The sequence below is a fragment of the Urocitellus parryii genome, chromosome 7, assembly GCF_045843805.1.
Source record: "Urocitellus parryii isolate mUroPar1 chromosome 7, mUroPar1.hap1, whole genome shotgun sequence".
Taxonomy (NCBI): Eukaryota; Metazoa; Chordata; class Mammalia; order Rodentia; family Sciuridae; genus Urocitellus; species Urocitellus parryii.
In genome coordinates this window covers 19,543,406-19,563,608 of record NC_135537.1, presented here as the reverse complement: position 1 = coordinate 19,563,608, position 20,203 = coordinate 19,543,406, and the positions used below count along the sequence as shown (strand labels likewise).

General features: G+C 39.1%; 1 protein-coding gene across 3 annotated transcripts in view; it reads left to right on the top strand.

Annotated features, from left to right (window-relative positions):
* The window catches only part of Col14a1 (collagen type XIV alpha 1 chain), a 198,976-nt gene that overhangs the window by 75,211 nt on the left and 103,562 nt on the right, over positions 1 to 20,203 (top strand). For 2 of the 3 annotated variants that reach the window (XM_026393868.2, XM_026393870.2), the window contains exons 15-21: positions 6,274 to 6,400; positions 7,632 to 7,771; positions 8,214 to 8,346; positions 9,700 to 9,759; positions 11,250 to 11,401; positions 16,806 to 16,935; positions 19,686 to 19,808. In XM_026393868.2, the coding sequence (XP_026249653.2) occupies positions 6,274 to 6,400; positions 7,632 to 7,771; positions 8,214 to 8,346; positions 9,700 to 9,759; positions 11,250 to 11,401; positions 16,806 to 16,935; positions 19,686 to 19,808 (865 nt within the window). The remainder of the gene's footprint in view (positions 1 to 6,273; positions 6,401 to 7,631; positions 7,772 to 8,213; positions 8,347 to 9,699; positions 9,760 to 11,249; positions 11,402 to 16,805; positions 16,936 to 19,685; positions 19,809 to 20,203) is intronic. The other variant, XM_026393869.2, reaches the window with a different exon arrangement.

Here is a 20,203-nt window from a genome sequence, read left to right as displayed (position 1 = left end):
CTTTGTGGCTGAGTAATACTCCATTGTGTACCACGTTTTCTTTATCCATTCGTCTGTTGAAGGGTACCTAGGTTGGCTCCTTAGCTTAGCTATTGTGAATTTGTATGTCTGGTACTTGCTCTGAGAAGACTGGAACAGATGGAGTAAGTCTCTAAGTAGACTTTTCACATGATGCTTCTGGCATGCAGCTTTAGGGGAGTTGGCACAGGAGTCCACAACACATGTCTCGGGAGAGAGAGTACAAAGTGGAAGTTACAATGACTGGGCTCAGAAGTCATTTGATATTTCCTCCACCACATTCCATCACTAGGAGATGTCACAAGCCCCTGCCTGTATACAAGGCAGAGAAACAGATACCACCTACCATAGGAACTTGTCAGTCACGTACGAGGAGCATGTATGATGGGAGATGTACACTGACGTGACCATCTTGGGAAAATGCCATCTTCCACGGTGGATGGGGCTGGGAAAGTGTGTACTTTCATGGACGAATCAAACTAGAAACAGAGTCAACATTATCCAGTTTATCTCTGCTTTTGAATAAACTGACATTGGAAAGAGTTAGATGAGACAAAATTAAAAAGATGAACAATTCTACTTTTGTATAGAAAGGTGCTTTCAAATAATAGAACTTAGTAAACTCATGAAGAATCAGAACCATGCGTGCCATGACTAATACTTTCAGAAATTCTTTCCTTGGAACTATGTTTTGGTAAGATAGCAAGGTTATTTTTATTTTATTTTTCCTCATCTTGGTCCAGGAAGTTAGGACAAAGAAATATGTTGGATTGCATCATTTCTATTTTATCATCAAATAAAGCAAGTATTTTCATATATCAAGATAAAATTTTTCTACAGTTAAATCTAGGCAATAGTTTACGGAATGCACCTTCACAAGGGAACTTGTATATAATGCATGGCCCATAAATGCACATTTATAACCTACAGGAGTACAGCTAAACATCTCTCATTAAGACTGCATAAATCCTGAGGGTAAATCATTTTGATGAGTTGGGGTCATTGGGACCCACAAAGTTGCTTTGTGTTTGAAGACAGGAACCTAGAGCAGTAAAAAGATTGAAATGAAAACCACTGAGTGAGAGGTATTTCTCTTTCACCAGTGATAAAGAAAACACTTTCCCAAGAGTTGCAAACCTAACCCTGTAGGAGGATCAGATGGATAAAATAAATGTGCACAAACAGATACACCTGCAAAGAAATACACTTTCACCTGTTTTTCCTGAAACATGAGGTTAACTTACACTATATATTGCGTTCCCATTTTGAGGACATAGCTGTAGAAGAAATTCTCTACTGAAGGGCAATTTGAGACCAGTGATCAATGATAATGGATAATGGGCTTTGAAGAGCACAAGTGCCATCCAAGATACAGCAGGTCTCAGCTCCTACTATGCCCAGGGAGCTGCCAGGTCATGGGACTCTTGAAGAGATAGACAGACTTCTATTTCTGTATAAAATTTACCAATTTAAAAATTGAACATCCCAAATAACATGACAGCTATATTCACCAATAAATGTTTCTTTATTGTGGAGCACGCTTCCTTAGCAATAACTTCTATAAAATAGAAGTACACTTTCATATAGGTAGGCTATATTTATGGCTATCTAATATATAACATAAGTATATAATGAAAAAGACTGTTGTCTTTGTCCATTCAAGCTGCTATAGCAAATTGCCTAGACTGGGTCACTTATGCTTACACTGGGTCACTTAGAAATTTACTATTCATAGCTCTGGCAGCTGGGAAGCCCAAGATCAAGGTACCAGCAGATTGGGTGTCTGGTAAGGGCAGATTGCTCATCATGGACACCCACCTGTGTCCTCACATGGTGGAAGGAGCAGATGATTCCATAGAGCTTACAAGGGCGCTAATTCTTCATGACCTAATTACCTCTGAAAGGCCCCTCTTAATATTATTACACCAGGAATTAGTTATCAACTTATGAATTTGGGAGGGGGAACACAAAGATTCAGATCCTAGTAGCAGTTATGGCCTTATCTAGTATTTTGCGTTTTTTATTTTTGCAAAGAATGACCCTACACAAATATATCTGTTGAGAATGTATGAATTTTTTTTTGTAGTTCTGTTCAACCTTAGGGATGCCTTTAGCATTTGTTATCTCTAATTTGTGTTTTTCTGGGAAATTAGAAACTATGCTAAAATTGAATTTAAAATATGAATCAATGGACTCTGAATGAAGACCTAAGAAAATTTTATTTGAATAGAATGCATTAATGCTGCTTGGATTTTTAAAATATTTATTTTGACTGGTGCATATGTTTTCTCATTTCTTGATCTTTTTTTTCGGGAGTATTGGTGGTTAAACTCAAGGGTCCTTAACTACTGAGCCACATCCCCAGCTCTTTTTTGTATTTTATTTTAGAGACAGGGTCTCACTAAGTTGCTTAGGGCTTGCCAAGTTGCTGAGGCCAGCTTTGAACTCATGATCCTCCTGCTTTAGCCTCCCAAGCTGCTGGTATTATAGGCTTGTGTCACCATGCCCAGCCCTTATTTCTTGATTCTCAAACTCAACATTGCTGCATAAGTATATCTTTTACTTAAATGTAGTACTATTTTACCTGACCTAGGAAAATATGATCTTTGAGAGTGAATATTTCTACCAGTTTTGCTTTAATTTCTATGAATTTAAGTTTTTATGTTTAGATAATGCACAATTGGGACTTTAGGAAATCCCCCTAAACATTCTGGAATGAACTAAAATCTACTTTGAAGATGACATGAAAGCTTTTATTTTAAAAGCAGTTAACATTTCTCCACTTCCCTTCCTCCTCCTCTTACCTTCCCTACCTAACTTCCCCTTCCTCCCACTCTTCCTCCTTCACTTTCTCTCCTCCCTCTCTATCTTTTCTGTAATGTCTCCCTGCCAACTTGGAGATGGGAAAAGAAAAGTAAACCAGGACACATCAACTGATGATGATAATGATGGTGGCAATTGTGCTGATGATAATGGCACCTACCACTTGGCTGTTTACCACGAGCCAGGAGCTGAGTATTCTGGAGAGACTCTCAGGCAGTCTTTACAGGACCAAATGCTGGAAAAGCATGACTTGTCAGATGATGGACAGATGCCATCTCAGTCTGCATTCACTGTAAAAGGATTTGGGAAGTATACATACATGATGGAGAATCAGTGCTGCCATTTGAATTTCATAAATGAAAAGGCCACAGTTTTTAGACCCTTGAGAGTGTGGTTCCCAACAGCAATGACTCAGTTGCACAGCCCAGAGAGCAGCCCAAATCCCTCATTGCTCATCGAGGACTCTTCATCCTTCCCAAATTAGGCGAAGTTAAGCTTTTAGCTGGACTCATAAAATCATTCTCAAAAAATAGTTGCAAAACAGTGAGATCATGATAATTTGTTACCCTTTCTTCAGATTCTTCTCTTACATCTTTAAATCACCACCAACAAAACCAGTTCCAGAACTAATATTTTAAAACCTAATATTATAATGAAAATAAATGATACCTAAAGTCTTCATAAAATAAAATAATCAATGATTAAATTGTTTAAAATAGTCTATTCAGTATCAAATAAAATGTTTTAGTAAATAAATTAGATCCTTTTAAATAGACTATCTATATAAAAGACTATGTATCTATCACTTTTTCCCCATTTAGTCTCTCAGTGTACCTAAAGAAATATGATTTTAACAGCTTTTGTGTATGTTTGATATGTTTTCCTTCCTATTTGTCACAGGTTTGAGACTTAGAAATCTGTGGTCAAGGACTAAGGGAATTCCATTTGATAGTTTTATAACTACTGAAGTCAGTTAACTCTTTGGACCTCAGGTTTCTCTTTGGAAACCCATTCTTCTACATGGGAAGGACCTCTAAACAAAATAATGTGTCAAGTTCTTGATATTAGGTGCTCAATACATCTTAGCTGTGATGATGCAAAGCAGTAGAAAGCAATATCTAAGTATAATTTTGGAAAATGTGTCTGAAACTCATATTTTGAATATGGATTTGTGTTCTCTCTGAGTTTAAACAATAAAACCATCCTGGAGAAAGAGAATAGGATTTAGAGTTGGAAACACCTGGGCTTCAGTCCTTGGCCCCAGCTGGTTTCCTCTGGGGCCAGATCCTTACCCTTCCCATCTTCACATTGGGGGTGACAGTCAGCGACCTACAGGCTGTGGTCAGGGTCAAGTGCCTCTGTGTGCATAAAGCATGCAGATCATGCCAGGCCGGGGCAAACACTAGATGCTAAGGACAAGCTGTAAAGTTATTGATCCTTGGGTCAGGAGAAGATAATGCAGAGCTTCAGTGAACTATTGCTATGTGACAGAAACTCAGCTTAAAACGGAGGACCATGGTCAGACAGTGCGGCAGAGCTCAGCAGGCACGGCTCGTCTCCACCCTGTGGGTCAGCTGAGGTGACTCTGGAGTCCCTCGGGACTTGGGGGCTGGAACTGCCAAGATGACGTCTCCCCAGTCTCGTATCTCAACTGGGGTGACCTGGAAGGTAGGCGTGACTGGCCCTCCAGCAGAGTGGCTCGGGGTTCTAGTTCCATAAAATGGACGCTCTGCTCTCCAGGTGGGTACAGTTTTGGACCTACAGTTAATTCCTTCTGTGGTCTCTGGACCAGATCTTCATTTATATAAGACTTTTCTTATCTCTCTCTTTTTTTAAAAAAAAAGCTTTTTGGAGTTTTATCTTCATTTTCACTTATTTTATTCATTAGAGAATACAATTAAACATACAGTGGCAAAGAAATTAATCGAGGCCCTGCCCACAAGGGCTCAACAGGAGACAGACATTAAATAAACAAAGAAATAAAAACCTTTCAAATGTCACTGTGCCAGGGAGGAAACTACAAGGGCAGTGTTAGAGAAATGTGGAAAGAGAAACCTAAACCCTCTGAGGAGGTGATCCTTAGGGACATCCTGCCAGATGAGGAAGACCTAATTTTGAAAAGAGCTGAGTAATAGGGTCACAGACAAAATGAGTTGCTTGTGCCAAGGCCCTGAGGTGGAAACGTTGAGTCTATCCCTGAAACCATGGTGGCTGGAGCTTCATGACCAGTGGTTCATTAGGACTATAGCAGAGAGGACTTGTGCTCCAGATCATGCAAGGACATCCAAACCCAAACCCAGGGTGCTTGGCTTTGGTTTTGGAGGCAATGGGTAGCCACTGAAGGTTCCAGTGGATAAAGGTTGTTTTGATTGCCATGAACAAACTCAAAGGATGAGTGGTTTTCCTTTTAACGTTGGGTGGCATTAAGATTAGTCATTGACAACATTGAAACTAGAGAACTTATTGATGTCGATCAACAATGTCCCCCTGAAACCATTCTAAGTGGAACCTAATTTGGCAGTCTACTCTCAGATAAATATGGCCATTGTTTCAGTGGTCTAGACTATTGTTTCAATGGTCTAGACTGTTGTCAGAGCTAAGGTACCTTATTTTAAGTTATTGCAAATTTTTGTGAGGATTAATTGAGAAGGCATGTGAAGGCCCGGGCTTTACACCACATGTAGGTTCCCAGCATGTTCCTGTCCTGTGCCCCTTGGCAGCCCAACACCTAGCCTTTCAATGATGAAGATGGGTCTGCTCCTCTTTCTCTCTCCTCAAGGGTGACTTTGAGTAGGACTCTGCCTGATAGATCCTCCTCTCCTCTCCTCTTTGTGTTCTTTCCTCAAGGTCAATTCTTGGTTGTGTTCTAACCCTTCCCTCTTCTTACATTCTTTGTTCTTATCCTCAGGATTTCATCCCTTATGTACCCCAAAAAGGTTCATATATATTTTCCCAAATAAGTCTTTCTGTGAAAGATAAAGGGATATTTCAAATGTTTACTAGTTTTGGCTGTTTTCTTTAGTATTAATACCCTTCCTCTGCATGGTTGGGTACCTGTGTCTGTGCATCACTCTGCCCTGGAACCAGCAGAGCCCAGGAAGTAAGACCAAAAGGCAGCTGCTTCTAGTAGATCTGTCTGGAAACATTAAATGTATTTATATCAGCCTCTGAGGTTGTGCACACTTAATGTCCTTCAGGAATGGAAACAATATTGATTTTAAAGTTGTCCTGAGAATTAACCCAGCAGGAAATCTATTGAAGGGTGTAAAATTAGAATAGTGTATATATAAACTGACTGGTCTTATAATTCAGGAGGCTTTTTGAAGTATTTTATAGCCCTGCTGTCTGCCAAGTGAACTACAGACCATAATAAAATGATTGCTGTGTTTAGAGAACGTCGGATACAGCTACTGTGATGATTCTCTCTTGCAGGTTGAGGTCGATCCGATCACTACGTTCCCTCTGAAAGGTTTGACTCCCCTCACCGAGTATTCCATTGCCATTTTCTCCATCTATGAAGAAGGGCAGTCTTTGCCTCTGGTTGGAGTTTTCACCACAGGTAAGCCTCGTTAGGTTTTGGAAGTTTTGCAAAAGTAATCATATAGAAACCAAAACCTAAAACAGCTTCTTCAGTTGTGATTTTAAAGATATTGCATTTTCACTTTTAAAATATTATTAACAAACCATTACATAGCTAGCATATGTACTAATTGTTTTGTACCAGAGTGAAGAAAAGAGAGAAGTTTGTCTACCTTTAAAAGGTCTAAGTTTTAAAAAGCCTGTGCATTCTTCTTATTCTAACCTCACACCTTCTTTTATTCCTTGATGTAAACATTTTGCTTCCCTTTTCCATCCACGTGTGTTCATTAAGTTGCATTTCCAAATACTGATATCCAATCATTTTTGGCCAACAAAAAAGTGACAATTTCTTATTACTTAACCTAACGCATCATTATAGCTATTTCTATTTTCATGGAGCCTAAAAAAAATATTAACACAAAAAAGAATGTCTTAAATACTAAACTTAAATAGAATGTATGCATACATGATTTTTCTATTCTATATTTACTCTGTCATTGCCCAAGAAATCATAAAACATTTGCCTCTTGGTGCAAAAATTGTGTTGTTTGCCTTCTGAATTTGTCAATTGGCCTCAGACACAAATTTAGTTCTGCATTGAAGAGATGACAGGTAATTTAGAAAGAAATGAGAGTACTGATTGAGAAATGTTTACACAAAGATACAATAATTTCACAAAATCTTGGAAAGTCTGATAAATAACATTTCTCTCCTGATGACATCCATGTGAGAACATTAGAAAGATGAAGATTCTTCCCCAGAATGTAGGACCAGTGAATAATTAATTACTAAAGCAAAAAAAAAAAAAAAAAAAAACCTAAAAGGAAACATTTCTCCAGTCTCTGGGGTACCATTTTGCTTATTTACTCAAAATACTGGGAAGATAATATCTTTATAAAATTATGAATATAGCATTTTTATTTTTTTCATACTTAAAAGAGGCAAGTAAATAGTCTAAGAGTTCTGGAATTACTGGGACAAAATTTGAAAGTCTGCTATTTCCATGGTTTTCCTAATTTATGCTGTTGGTAGATGCTGGAAGTTGAAATGTAATGCCACACTAGACTGATGGGCACTGCCTTTCCTCCTATGGTTTTCCAAAAGCAAAAGATTCCTTATGGAGTCTTTTCTTCCCACAGCCCCTGGGAGCTGTTTGGGTTTTGGCTTTCTCGCCCTTTCATTTCCCTAACAAAATCTTCCTGTGCTTCCAGAGGAAGTTCCAGCCCAGCAATACTTGGAAATCGACGAGGTGAAGACAGACGGCTTTCGAGTGACCTGGCACCCACTCTCTGCCGAGGAAGGGCAACACAAGTTGATGTGGATTCCAGTCTACGGTGGGAAGACCGAAGAGGTAAGTCGTCCGAAAGAGATGAAAACGGATCCGGAGCATGTTCTGTGCTGCACAGGAGTTGGTCTTCATTTTAAAAAAAGATTGAGAATCCCAGAGGTCATTAATATTGTGCAAGCCATGGAGTGTCACAAAGGTCCAACCATGTTATTTTTCTAAGACTAAAATGCATTGTCTCCTGGGCTTCAGTCATGTATCTAATATATTTCTAGATTCTTTTACTTTCCTACAGAACGTGTAATAAAAACTTCAAAGTACCACCTTTAGAATATTAATAATGTTGATAATTAAAATTGATTTCAGCAGCCTTGGCGTTCATTATGCTTCATTATTCCTTGATTGCACTCAGAATGACATTTTTTTCCTTTTTTTTTTTTTTTTAAGAGCCTTTTCTCCCCTTTTAAATTCAACTAAACCTGATTACTAAGCACTATATACTTTTTAGGTTGACCTAAAGGAAGAGCAGGATTCATATGTTATTGAGGGTCTGGAACCTGGCACTGAATATGAAGTCTCGCTGTTGGCCGTACTTGACGATGGAAGTGAGAGTGAGGTGGTGACCGCTGTAGGGACCACACGTAAGTCTTGTTCTGGGGCAAGTGCAACTTCAGCAGCACCCACCATCCACATGGACACTCCCTTCACCACACCAGGCTCCCTCTCTGTCTGCCTTGTCCCTGGCTGTGGAGTCTTCAATTATTCTCTGTCCTTCAGAGTTCGCCATGTATCTCTACCTTCCATGAAACGGACATGTGAAAAATCTTAACGTTCTAAATTCTTACCACTTCGAGGAAGTGATCATATCTGTCTTATTCATTATTGTATTCTCCACACTTAGCACAATTGTTGGTTTGTTTTCACTGGATGATAAATATTCATTGGATTGATGGATGCACAAATGGATGAGTGGGTGGAAGAAAGGACGGAATAATTTTTGAATGAATAAATTGGCAAATAAATAAACCTATGGCTAACAGGTCCAAGAGTTTCTGGAATTTTCCAAGTTGATCATGGTTCCAAGAGTTTTGTACAAAAAAAATTTACTCATTGATTGATTTATTCCTTCATTTTTTTTTAAAAAATGTGAGCTATTAACTGCGTATTAAACTGTCTTACATCGGGTTTCCTGGAATCAGATTTTGAGACAGAAAATTGCATCCAGGAGGTTTATTGAAGAGTGCAGTTAGGAGACACTTATGTAAGGAACTGAAAACTGTGAGATAGAGAATAGGGAGAAGCTGAAACTGAGCCTTCAGCTCATTCTGTTAAAAGCTCTAGGGCTAGAATCACCCTTCTGAATTGCCCCAAATTGTGGCAAAGGAGCTGGGCCTTTACATCCCCACATCACCAATTATTGGAGTTGCACTGTTCCTTGGCAGGGCAATTCCTAGAGCTATTGAGACTTGGCAGCCAGTATTCCAGCACCTGGAGAATAGATGTGTTCATCAGCGCGTGAATGCAAAGCACCTCTGCTGCTCCATTCCATGTACACCCAGGGAGGGTACTGGAAAGAGACCATGCACTTCTTGCCAGAGCACATTGCCCTCCTTGGTGGTCTTGCTTGGCAGCCCTTTCACAACTTGGTCTAGCAACTCTGTTTAATTTCCTTTAATTATTACGGTTATGCCGCTATTTCAAAATAATTGGGAGGTTTCATAATTTTATGGATGTAATTCAGATGTTTATATGAAGTCTGGTATCTGTGATGTGAAACCAGCCTCTTTGGGCTTTGGTTTCCTTATTCATGGAACAGATATGCCTGCCTTACTTGTGACTCACTTTTCTTGTCTTCCAACCGTAGTCAAGTTTGTGGTAGGAAGAAAGTAAGATAATGGAGGTGACATTTTCTTTAAAAGTTATTAAGTGATTTATGCAAATGTATAGAGGTATTGTCATTATAAAATTTTAAAATAATGAATTTTTTTTTTTAGTTGATAGTTTTTGGACAGAACCAGCCACAACCATAGTACCTACCAGCCCTGTAACTTCAGGTAAGAACACACAGGAGCCCATTTTTCCGATACAGAAGTCATATTTTATTTAACATTATAATTAGGGAAGAGATGCTGCCCTCTTCCATGTCTACCAAACCGGTTCACATTTCCTGCCACTCAAATTCTCAAAATCTTCTTTACCATGGTACTCCAGCCTTCTATTACTCCAGCCTCCCTGTTAAATCTCTCTGCCTTTTTCATCTCTGTCTTAGATTCCCATTCACCTTCCAGAGCATGTTAACATAGTAACATCACTGGGGGTCTTTGCCCCCCTTTTTATCCCAGAGATATCTCCTACTGCTCTGTTGAGAATTATTATGTCATGGTTTTTGTGCATTTTTGTGGGTCAATAAGATTTGGCTAGTCCATCAGCTGTTTCCTCTCCCCTCCACTGCAACACACTTCCCAACTAGCTACCAAAGGTAACTAAGTAACATATGCACTCACTTCAGTGATTTACAGTTACCCATTCATTCATTCATTTCCTTTTCAACTAATCTTTACTGAGCCTTCCTTTGTGCCCTAAGGTCTTTTTATTGTAACATCTAAGATCTTTCCTGATAGTTCCTGCTTCCCTTCCTGTCCTCAACTGTATTTCCCACTCTTTCTCCATTTCCTCCTGTCATTTCGGAACTCTTTGCCTTGAAATGAGGAGTTCCCTCCCATTCCCACTGCCTGGTATCCTGCCAGGTAAATGTCCATCTTTTATCTCTTCTGCGACGTTCTTCCTACTCTTGTCAAGGTTATGTCCTGTATATCTCAAAAGACCTAACGAAGTCAAACACACTGGAGGAATGTGATGAATGTTTTCAGAACGAGTGAATAAATGCATGAAGAGGAAGATGTGGTGGAGATGAGCAGGGCAGTCCGGGCAGAAGGGAGAAAGGGAAAAAAAAAAAATTGAACAAATGAAGGAGCAGGCACCTCCAGAGATGAGGAGACAGGTGAAGGAGTTTGGACAAGTGTCAGAGAGAAAAGATAAAATCTGTGGGCTGAATGGGTAAAGGCACTCTGGATGTTCTTGAATGACAAGTGTCAAAACCAAAATGGGGGACTAGTAGGTGGGATGCATGTTGGATGCTGATGGCCCACGAAGGGTGATGAGATCTGGTGCAGCAGGACCACTTCTTCAACAAATCGGTAGTGTGACCTGCTTATGTCCATGTTCCCCTTTAGGTTCATGGGTTGATTTTTCAGTCCAGGATATTTTCCCAGGGTGTCCTGAATAGTGTGTATGCAAGGCTGATAATCTAGAGAAGTCCATGACCTCATCTTATAAACATCTCTTAAACCCATGCTCTCCTAAACCTGTAGCTACCTTGACTTCCCATTAGCCACTAGAGTGCAGCTGTTCTTGCTTCATGTGGCTCTGCATCATAGATCTATCTTCAATGATGCTCCTTGCCACTCCACAAGTAATCTCCATGGCTCATCTTGGAATATGAAGGGGTTGGAAGTTCTTTAATCCTCGATTGTGTTTATTTCAGCTTTCCAGACAGGAATCAGAAACCTGGTTGTAGATGATGAAACCACTTCTAGTCTGCGGGTAACATGGGACATTTCTGACAGCAATGTGGAGCAGTTTAGGGTGACCTACCTGACCGCACAAGGGGACCCTGCGGAAGAAGTGGTAGGAACGGTCTGTATAAATACAGCTAAATAGAAACTCCACAGACTTTCCTAACAGAACTAATGAAACAGTCTCCAGAGACTAATGAAAGCTTTACTGCTCATTGCTTGGTGACTCTTCCATCTCCAGAAGCTAATGTTCTTGATAAACTCAAACTTCACTGCTGATTTCTTGATTAGCTTTCTATCTCCAATTTTTTTCCACACATGTGCTTCAAGCTATAAAACCTCTAAATCTTGTTTCTAACATTGCTTCTGCTGCTTTGATGACTTGGAATACCAAAATTGGGTCATAAAAGGTCTATCACATACTTATATCTGTAGATATAGGTGGATAAAGTTTCAGATCGGTATTTAACATTTTTTTGCACTTGGCAATCAGATAAAAAGCTTTTCAAGCAAAACACACATGGAAGGTTTTTTTTTTTTAATGTAGTTGAAATGTTTCTAACAAAATGCCATCCATTAACAAATAGTTATGTTTTTTTAAAAATTTTACTGATATCAATTCATTTCAAGAAGATTTATAGTAATTTCTTATATATCTTAATCATGGGTGTCTCTCCTCAGGGATTTAGATTTTTATATGTTGTGTTTTCTTTAAGTTGATCTATCTTTATTTCTTTTTTCTATATGGCAAACCTGTCACCCTCTTAATCATGGCCTCTACATGTTCTCTTAATTTATACCATATTTAATTTGAAATTGTTTTGTAGATGTGGGTCTAGGAACCAGATAACTCCAGTGTTTAGCCAGAAGAAATTTGTCTCTTTCATCATGCAATATGATTTATCGAGCCTCATTAATTGAAATTTTGGTCTGCATTAGTTTTGACACTCTAAGAAAGAAATTTTTAAAATTCATCACTGCTCAAGAATAGCATTATTCTTTCTTTCCCTTCCTTCCTTAAAAAGTCTTGGGTGGAAAATCATTTTTATTTATGTGTATACATAAACTATTACTTGAGTTCAAATTTCTTTCAGGAGAGGACTGTATTTATAATGAAAAGAGGAAAGCTTATAGGGCCCAATGAAGGCCTCAACAAGAACCCTATCCCTGTGAACAGCCAGAAGATCCATGAATTGGTCTGGGGATACTTATGGAAAGTTAATGATCTCAAACAAAATCCACTCTTACCATACATTTCAAATGATTCATGACTGGCAAATTTTTTAAAAATGTACTTAAGTATGGCAATTAATATAATAATTTGCAGTGTTTTATTTTTCCTAACATTTTCTTCCTTTCATGGCTCAGTTTCTAAAAGTGAGATCCATAGAAACTTTCCAGACTATGGGTTTTTCATTTTTGTTTTTTTGTGAATTTTTCTTACTCTTTCCAAGAAACACTTTAGCTTCTTGGTGAGTTATTCCTGTTAATTAGTAAACAGTAACAATTTAATCTCACACATGCACTTGTGAGCTACACAAGCCAAGGTGAAATAATAATAATATTTACTTTGGGTTGTATCTAGATAATTTTCCCTTTGCTAGTTTCTTTCCTTTAGCACTGTTTATTTTTGAAACACTTGGACACCTGCATGAAGGGGGAAAAAAATCAAAGTCTTAGTCTGCCCCAGTTAAACAAACCTTTAATAAAAATGAAAAATATTGATATATTTGGTGGTGATTATTTACTATGCAGAAGTATTTGTTTTTGTATTTTGCTTTTGCTGTATTAAAAAAGGTACTGTAGTATTCATTAAATATCAAACTCTTTTGGTGCATTTTAATTAAACTAGATTTGTGCACACAGCTTATAAGCACTTTCTTAGTTTATATAGGGACTCACCTGAGGATAGATTGAGAATTGTTTCCTCAAGTGTTAGTGCTATACAAATGGATTAGTGTTATTATTAGAAATAGAAAGTGGGTGCATCTAAGTTTAGATTATGAAGCTAAGGTAGGACCATCGGATGTGGACCTATGCCAGAGAACATTGGTCTTACAATCACACAGACCAAATGATATCTTAAAATAAGGATGCATACAGAGAAAGACAGATGATAAAAACATATTATAAAAGCAAAAGGAAATGTGTCCAGAGAAGAGGTATGACTCCTAACATGTTTCCAAATTTTCCTTAACTGTAAACACTGATTGTATTTATATAAGGAAAGAATAAGAGAGCGTTGGAGAATAGTACAGGTATACAGCATTGCAAACCAAAGAGAACAGGGTAATTAAATTTATAAAGTTAAGGTATGTGAATTTTTTATGTAGATTCTAGGTATAATCAAATCTACCAGACACTTTCAAGAAAAAAAAAATAAACACTTAGAAATAAAACTGCCTGCCAATATTTCATAAAGATTAACTTTCAACTCTTTTTTGAAATTAGAAAAAGTGGCAACGACATTGTCTCCATTGTGTTAGAGCAGGGAGATCTCTTATTTATTTATTAAAAACCAGACTTTCTAGAGCCTGGGTTTCAAAAGCATTAACCATGGCACACCTATAATCCCAGTGGCTCTGGAGGCTGAGACAGAAGGATTGCATGTTCAACACCAGACTCAGCACAAAGCAAGGCACTTAGCAACTCAGTGAGACCCTGTCTCTAACTAAAAATGCAAAATAGGGCTGGGGGTTTGGCTCAGTGGTTGAGTGCCCCTGAGTTCAATCCCCAGTACCCGCCCCAGAAAAAAAGCATTAACCATGGCCTGAATTTTCAGTTGTAAGGAATTTTCTAGAGTAGGACTACTCAAAATGGGCCTTGGTCTCCTACATGATAAGTTCAGATTGAACATGAAGCTTTTAAAAATGTGGATAGCCATTTGACATTGCTGCAACCATCCAAGAACAAGATGATGATCACTTTTCTAGCAAACTGGTATTATTGTATTTTATGCAGATATTGGTCTACAGTGGATTGGGGTTAAATCAAAATTCAACCATTAACTCTTAGTCTTTAATCACAGAGAGTTTGAGAACCACTGTCTAAAAACAGATGGGACTGTTATAAAATGAGACTCCAGTGAGATACAGAGGATCCTTTTTCTACTCCAGGCAACAATTTGCTGCTTGTTGCCCGGTCTGCTCTGAAGAAATTTGGGTCATAATGGAGCCAGATAAAGTTGCATTTCTGCAAAAATTAAAAACATGAAGTTTATTGGCAAAATTTTCATTCTATTTAACCATGAGCATCCTTTATAGATTAGTTTTATAAATACAACCACCGTCTGCTTTTGCCTATATATTTGTGCACACAGCTTACAAGCACTTTCTTAATTTATATGAAAGTTAGATTGTTATAGATTGTTTCCTCAAGTGTTAGTGCTATACAAATGGATTAGTGTTATTATTAGAAATAGAAAGTGGGGTGCATCTACGTTTAGATTATGAAGCTAAGGTAGGACCATCGGATGTGGACCTATGCCAAAGAACATTGGTCTTACAATCACACAGAGCACAATAACACTTGAGGAAACACACACACACACACACACACACACACTCACACTTGTTTGTTTGTTTGTTTTACTCTGCTTTACCTAAACAAGCAGAGGCCAAGCAGGAAGAACTTTGCATACTCCAGAAATTTCCATTTCACTTTTCCAAATAATTATCATGAGCGTTAAAAAGTTTAAAGCAATACATTTGTGTGAAGTAGGAGGCCAATGTTAAAGGAAGGTGTGGACTCTATTCTCACGTTTATGTTCCTTTACTGAGCTGGGTGGGCCTCAGTTTCACCATATGCAAATGTGTGAAATGACAAGGTGGTGATAAAGATTAAGTGAATAACTGTATTCAAATTCTTGAATAGCACCCAGCACATATACTTGCTAGATAAGTGAGAGCTATTGTTCTAATTTCACAGCAACAACTTCCTGGCAAGCACAATGAATTCTTCAAAATAACCACACCACTTTTCAATATACCACAGGCTGAACTTGATTGGTTGGAGGGTCATGTGCTTTTCAATATGAAAGATGACCTTATTTAAGGAACATCCACATGGGTGGTTTACTAGAAAGACAGCTTGGAATGAAAACCCTGGCTCTTTTTTCTGAAAGAGTTATATTTAAGAGAAATACCCCAAAGGAAGCTACACTGTCTGAGTAATATAAGTCAGGGCACCCCCTGTCACAGTCCTTCCTTAAAAGTCTTTAATGCCAGGTCGTCTGACTTGAGAATAAAGCAGAGCCCCTCTTTTTCATTGCTCCTTCCCAGGACCCTGTGTACACACATCAATGCAACTCTGTACCTTTCAGTGCTCCTTCCTATGAGGAACAGAATCTTATTAATCTAATATAAAATCATCTAATTCAGACTTCCTTTTTCATATTAAAAAACATTGCTTTTTAGAGCTTTGCAATATCTTAGCAACAGCTGCTTCTGGGTTCAACTGGAGGCTTCCTAAGGCTTATTTCATGATTTATAGGTTTCTTCCTTCATCCAGGAGTAGACAGCACCGCCCTTGCCTGCTGGCATTTCACCCAGCCCTTGAATGGAAAAGTCTCTAGTTGTTCGGGTCTTGTGACTCCTTTCAACCCATTTGGGTTAGTTCTTACATCCTAGTGTTTTTTCCAGGCCTGATTTTGTTCCTTAAATGGTCCAGAGATGTGCCAGCATCTAACTCCTGGAGCACAGGCTGCAAGTTTTGTGCTTTCAGCATTGAGCATACAGGGCTTTTCTGGTCCACACTATGCTCTTAGGGATGTGAGGTTTGCACTGCTGCATACTATGGTGTGTGGCACTCATGCTCGAGCAGTTAACCCTGGTGCTGCGTTTCTGTTTTGGGCATCTTCTTAGAGACAGAAGGATCATGATTGCAGATTGAGGAAGACATCTCCTTTTGGAAATAAAAAAAAAATTGCAGCACTTTTTAGTGTTGCTGGTAAATATGTTTCAACTTGGAAAACTTGGCTCCCGTGCATGGCTCTGTTGCTCTTGGCTAGCATCCATTCTTTCTAATTGAAAGAATAAAAATGCTGGGTTCAGGTTATCTCTGAGGGAGGAAAGCAGGGGAGGCTGATTTTGCAAGAGGATACTTAAGTTGAACCCAACTGATAAGCAGCAGTATGAGTTATAAAATGAACACTCCTAATCCATAAACACCTGCTAGGCAAACAGACCATTATTCTGTCTTGTGAGGACTTCACAAGTGCTGAGAAGATGTTGAGAGAAGAATACTCCTTAAAGTTTAAGAGCTTCAAACCTGAGCCTTCTGTATCAGTGGGTGTAGACTAAGGGTTACTGCAGAGGGGAATTTCAGAGCAATGCTCTTGTATGCATGCCCTTTCTTTTCTCACCATGCCCTGAGCATGTCCCCTACTCTGATGCTCTCTGAGCATGTCCTCTGCTCTGATGGTCTCTGAGTGTCTACAGTCTCTGATGATTTCTAAATGTCTCCATTAGTAGGTCAGTGGGAAGAAGGGGTCTTACTAGGACGATGGTCCCTACTTTTCTGTTCAGGTTATGGTGCCTGGGAGCCAGAACAATCTCCTTCTGAAGCCTCTCCTTCCAGATACTGAGTACAAAGTCACAGTGACTCCTATCTACACTGATGGAGAAGGTGTCAGCGTCTCTGCCCCTGGAAGAACCTGTAAGTGACGCTTTCTCCTTTTGAATATGAACTGACTCATAAACTGGAAATGTCTTTTTCCCAGTAATGTATCCTGAAAGATGCAGCATAGTGACATGAAAAGAGCAAAAGTGATTTGGAAACAGAAAATCTGTGTTTGAATCTTGTCTTCACATGCAAGCTGTCTGGCATTGGGCAAGTTGCTCAACAGCTCTGGGCTTAAGTTTTCTTTTCTGTGAAAACTAAGACTTGAAAAGCAAATAATCTCTGTCCTCCAGCATCTGATTCATCACAGGCCTGTGGATTCATCAAAATACTCTCATTCCCCACTAGAATCAGGATAAATCCACCATCCTCCCAATGGCTCTGCACAACTGTCTGACCTGGACCCTGCTGATCTCTTTGATCTCACCTCCTAACTAGTCCTAGCTCTAGCCTGCTTTCTGCTGGGCATAGGACTCTATGACTGTTCCTCCTTAGGCTATAGCTAGTCAGTCCCCTCCTGTGGAGCATCCTTTCCAGATATTGGCATGTTTGATTTTTCTTTTCACTGTGGTCTTAGTTCAATATCAAACCTGCCCCAGCCTTTTTTGAACATCTCATGCAAACTAGTTTCCACTCTGTGACATTGTCCTGTTTTTTGTTTGCCTTTTGTTTTTGATCATGTGATGGCACGATTTACTGCCTTGTGTTCCCTTTTTTGCTCATGGATTTCTTCACTGCCCATCTCCCATCTCTGCAGGGCAGGCGTCACGAGAGCCTTGGAGTGCCTCTGTGCCCTTCACCTCTGAAGCTCCCACAGCAGAGTGTGGCACAGAGGAGACATCATGAAATGTTTATTTAAGATGACTTGGCCATAAAAATCAAATGAGGAATGGGTGTGAAAACAATTGGTTAAAGTACTCCAAAGTCTCAGGGGTCTTCATCACTGTAATGGATATCTAATTTTGCATACAGACTAATGTAGGGCATGATGGTTTCAAACAGTGACCATTTTATTATTGTGTGGATTAGGAAATTAGGCAGCTCCACATGGTATCAATTAACATCACCCAGTGGTATTCACTTGGTGGCTGCTTTGGTCTAGAGGGTTCATGACAATTTACTAATCTAGCATCTTAGTGGGGACAGCTAGACTCAGTTCTCTCTCTCCTTTCTCTACTAGTGTCAGAGCCTCTCCATGTGGTTCTTTCAACAAAGTAGCCATATATCCTCATAGCGACTGGGGTCTATGAAAACAAGATATCCAAGAGGCAGGAAGGAGACTGCTGGGCTAGTTCAGGGCTCTGAATGAGTGTTACTTGTGCTGCAGTGTATTGGTCAAGGTAGTCACAGATTCCTGCCAGAACTAAACAGAGAGTTGTGGCTTCCACGTTTCAATGGAAAGATGATCAAAAAAATCTATGACCATCTTGAGTCCATCATAAATACTAAGTAGTTACGTGAGATCATGTGCAGAAGAGTGTCAGAGACTGAATTCTATGCCCAGGGCAGCTGAATGTGGATTTTTTTTTCATCTGAGTCTCTGCAAGTCATTAAAATTCTGCTGCCCAGAGTCCTCCGCTGAGCAAATAGCTATTAGCTCCTCCTCCAATGGCATTGGCATCTGTCATCCCTGTGTCTGAGCTATTGTACCTCCACCCAGACTCCATCCAAGCTGGCATATTTTTCTAAAGATCGCCTAGAGTATTGTGATCTTCCTTCCATATTTATTTCCCGTGGGGTCATGCAGAAGGAGAGATGGCCATGGGAAGAACAGAGCAGTAATGGAGTTTCCAGCTTGGCCCTCCACTTTTGCCAGTGCCAGTATCTGGATTCGGTCTCCTCCACTGGATGAGTGACTGCATTGTCTGCACTGGATACAGTCTCCTCACTCTGTGGATAGTGGATATCCATCCTCTACACAGGATATATTTTATGTGTCAAGAGGCTCGACAGTGGATCTGGATTTGACCTATACAATGGGATTTTTACTGTATATTTTTTTTATTTTGCTGCTAAGTAAATGTTGGAACCCACATACTTAAACAATGAAGAAAAATCAATCAATATTTACCTCACACTAGTAAAGACTAAAACAGACAATTACTGTAGAAAACATGACTTGAATCTCATTACAAAAGTGTCATTCTATGCAGCAATCTCTCGATAGTAAAATTATTTCAAAGTGTGAGTAAATGGTCTACATATTTGAAGAGTAATTAGTACAACAACTATGTTCTATCAACAATGAAATAGTGATACTGTCAAGACGCATCACAGTTAGCAGAGCTCCTCCATTTGACTTTAATATTTTTATAAAAATTGATAAAACAATAATACAGAATTTTAAAAATATATAGACAATATGAAGCTGAAAATAAGGAAATCCTTAGACTCTTGCCTCCAAGAATCATCATTATTCGTTTTGTGTGAGCAGCATCCTCAGTATCACCCTGATCACGTGGAGCAGAGGGTGATGTAGATAGTAAATTTTAATAACACTATCCAACTTGATGTTACTTCACATTAACTGAGGAAAAGGGAACCAGCATGATATTGAATGGATTTCTGAATTCCAGACAGAATCCTTTCTTCACAAGAGGAATTTTCCATATATTTAATTTTTAAAGCAACCACAGATTCAAAGGCTTCCCACTGTGTGTTTTGGTGCAATTCGCCCTGTGTCTTTAACCCTGTGTGACGTTATCTTAGCTTTTGTTGACAACAGTGGAGGTCCTCAAGAAGGGAACTACACTGAATCTGTGTTTCTCCCTTTCTTCCCTGCTCAGTGCCCTCCTCTGGTCCCCAGAACTTAAGGGTCTCAGAGGAATGGTATAACCGGCTGCGCATCACGTGGGATCCTCCATCTGCCCCTGTAAAAGGCTATAGGATCCTCTACAAACCTGTCAGTGGTAAGTAATGCTCCGTCCCATGAGCAGGGATCTAAAGTATATTTTAAGACAATTTTTTTTTTGTTCTGTTTCGGTAACTGTTTGATTTTCTAGTTTAAAGAAATAGGAAGAGCCTCTTGTTTTTCAGAAAAAAAAAAAGGTGTTTTTAGCATGGGCAGTGTTCAGACCGATATCATCTGAAGGGCGGAGCATGACCTATGCTGCTGGCACAGCAATGACTTACACCTGACCTACTCATGCCCTAGACAAGGAACCAGCCTAAGAAACCTTCATTTTCTAGGAACAGGAAACTTTATGGCTCTATGGATATGGAAGTTCTAAATATTTGAAATCTCTAATTTTGATTTTTTTTTTTAGTTCTGTCTCTTTGATTAGTTGAAAAAAATAACATTGAT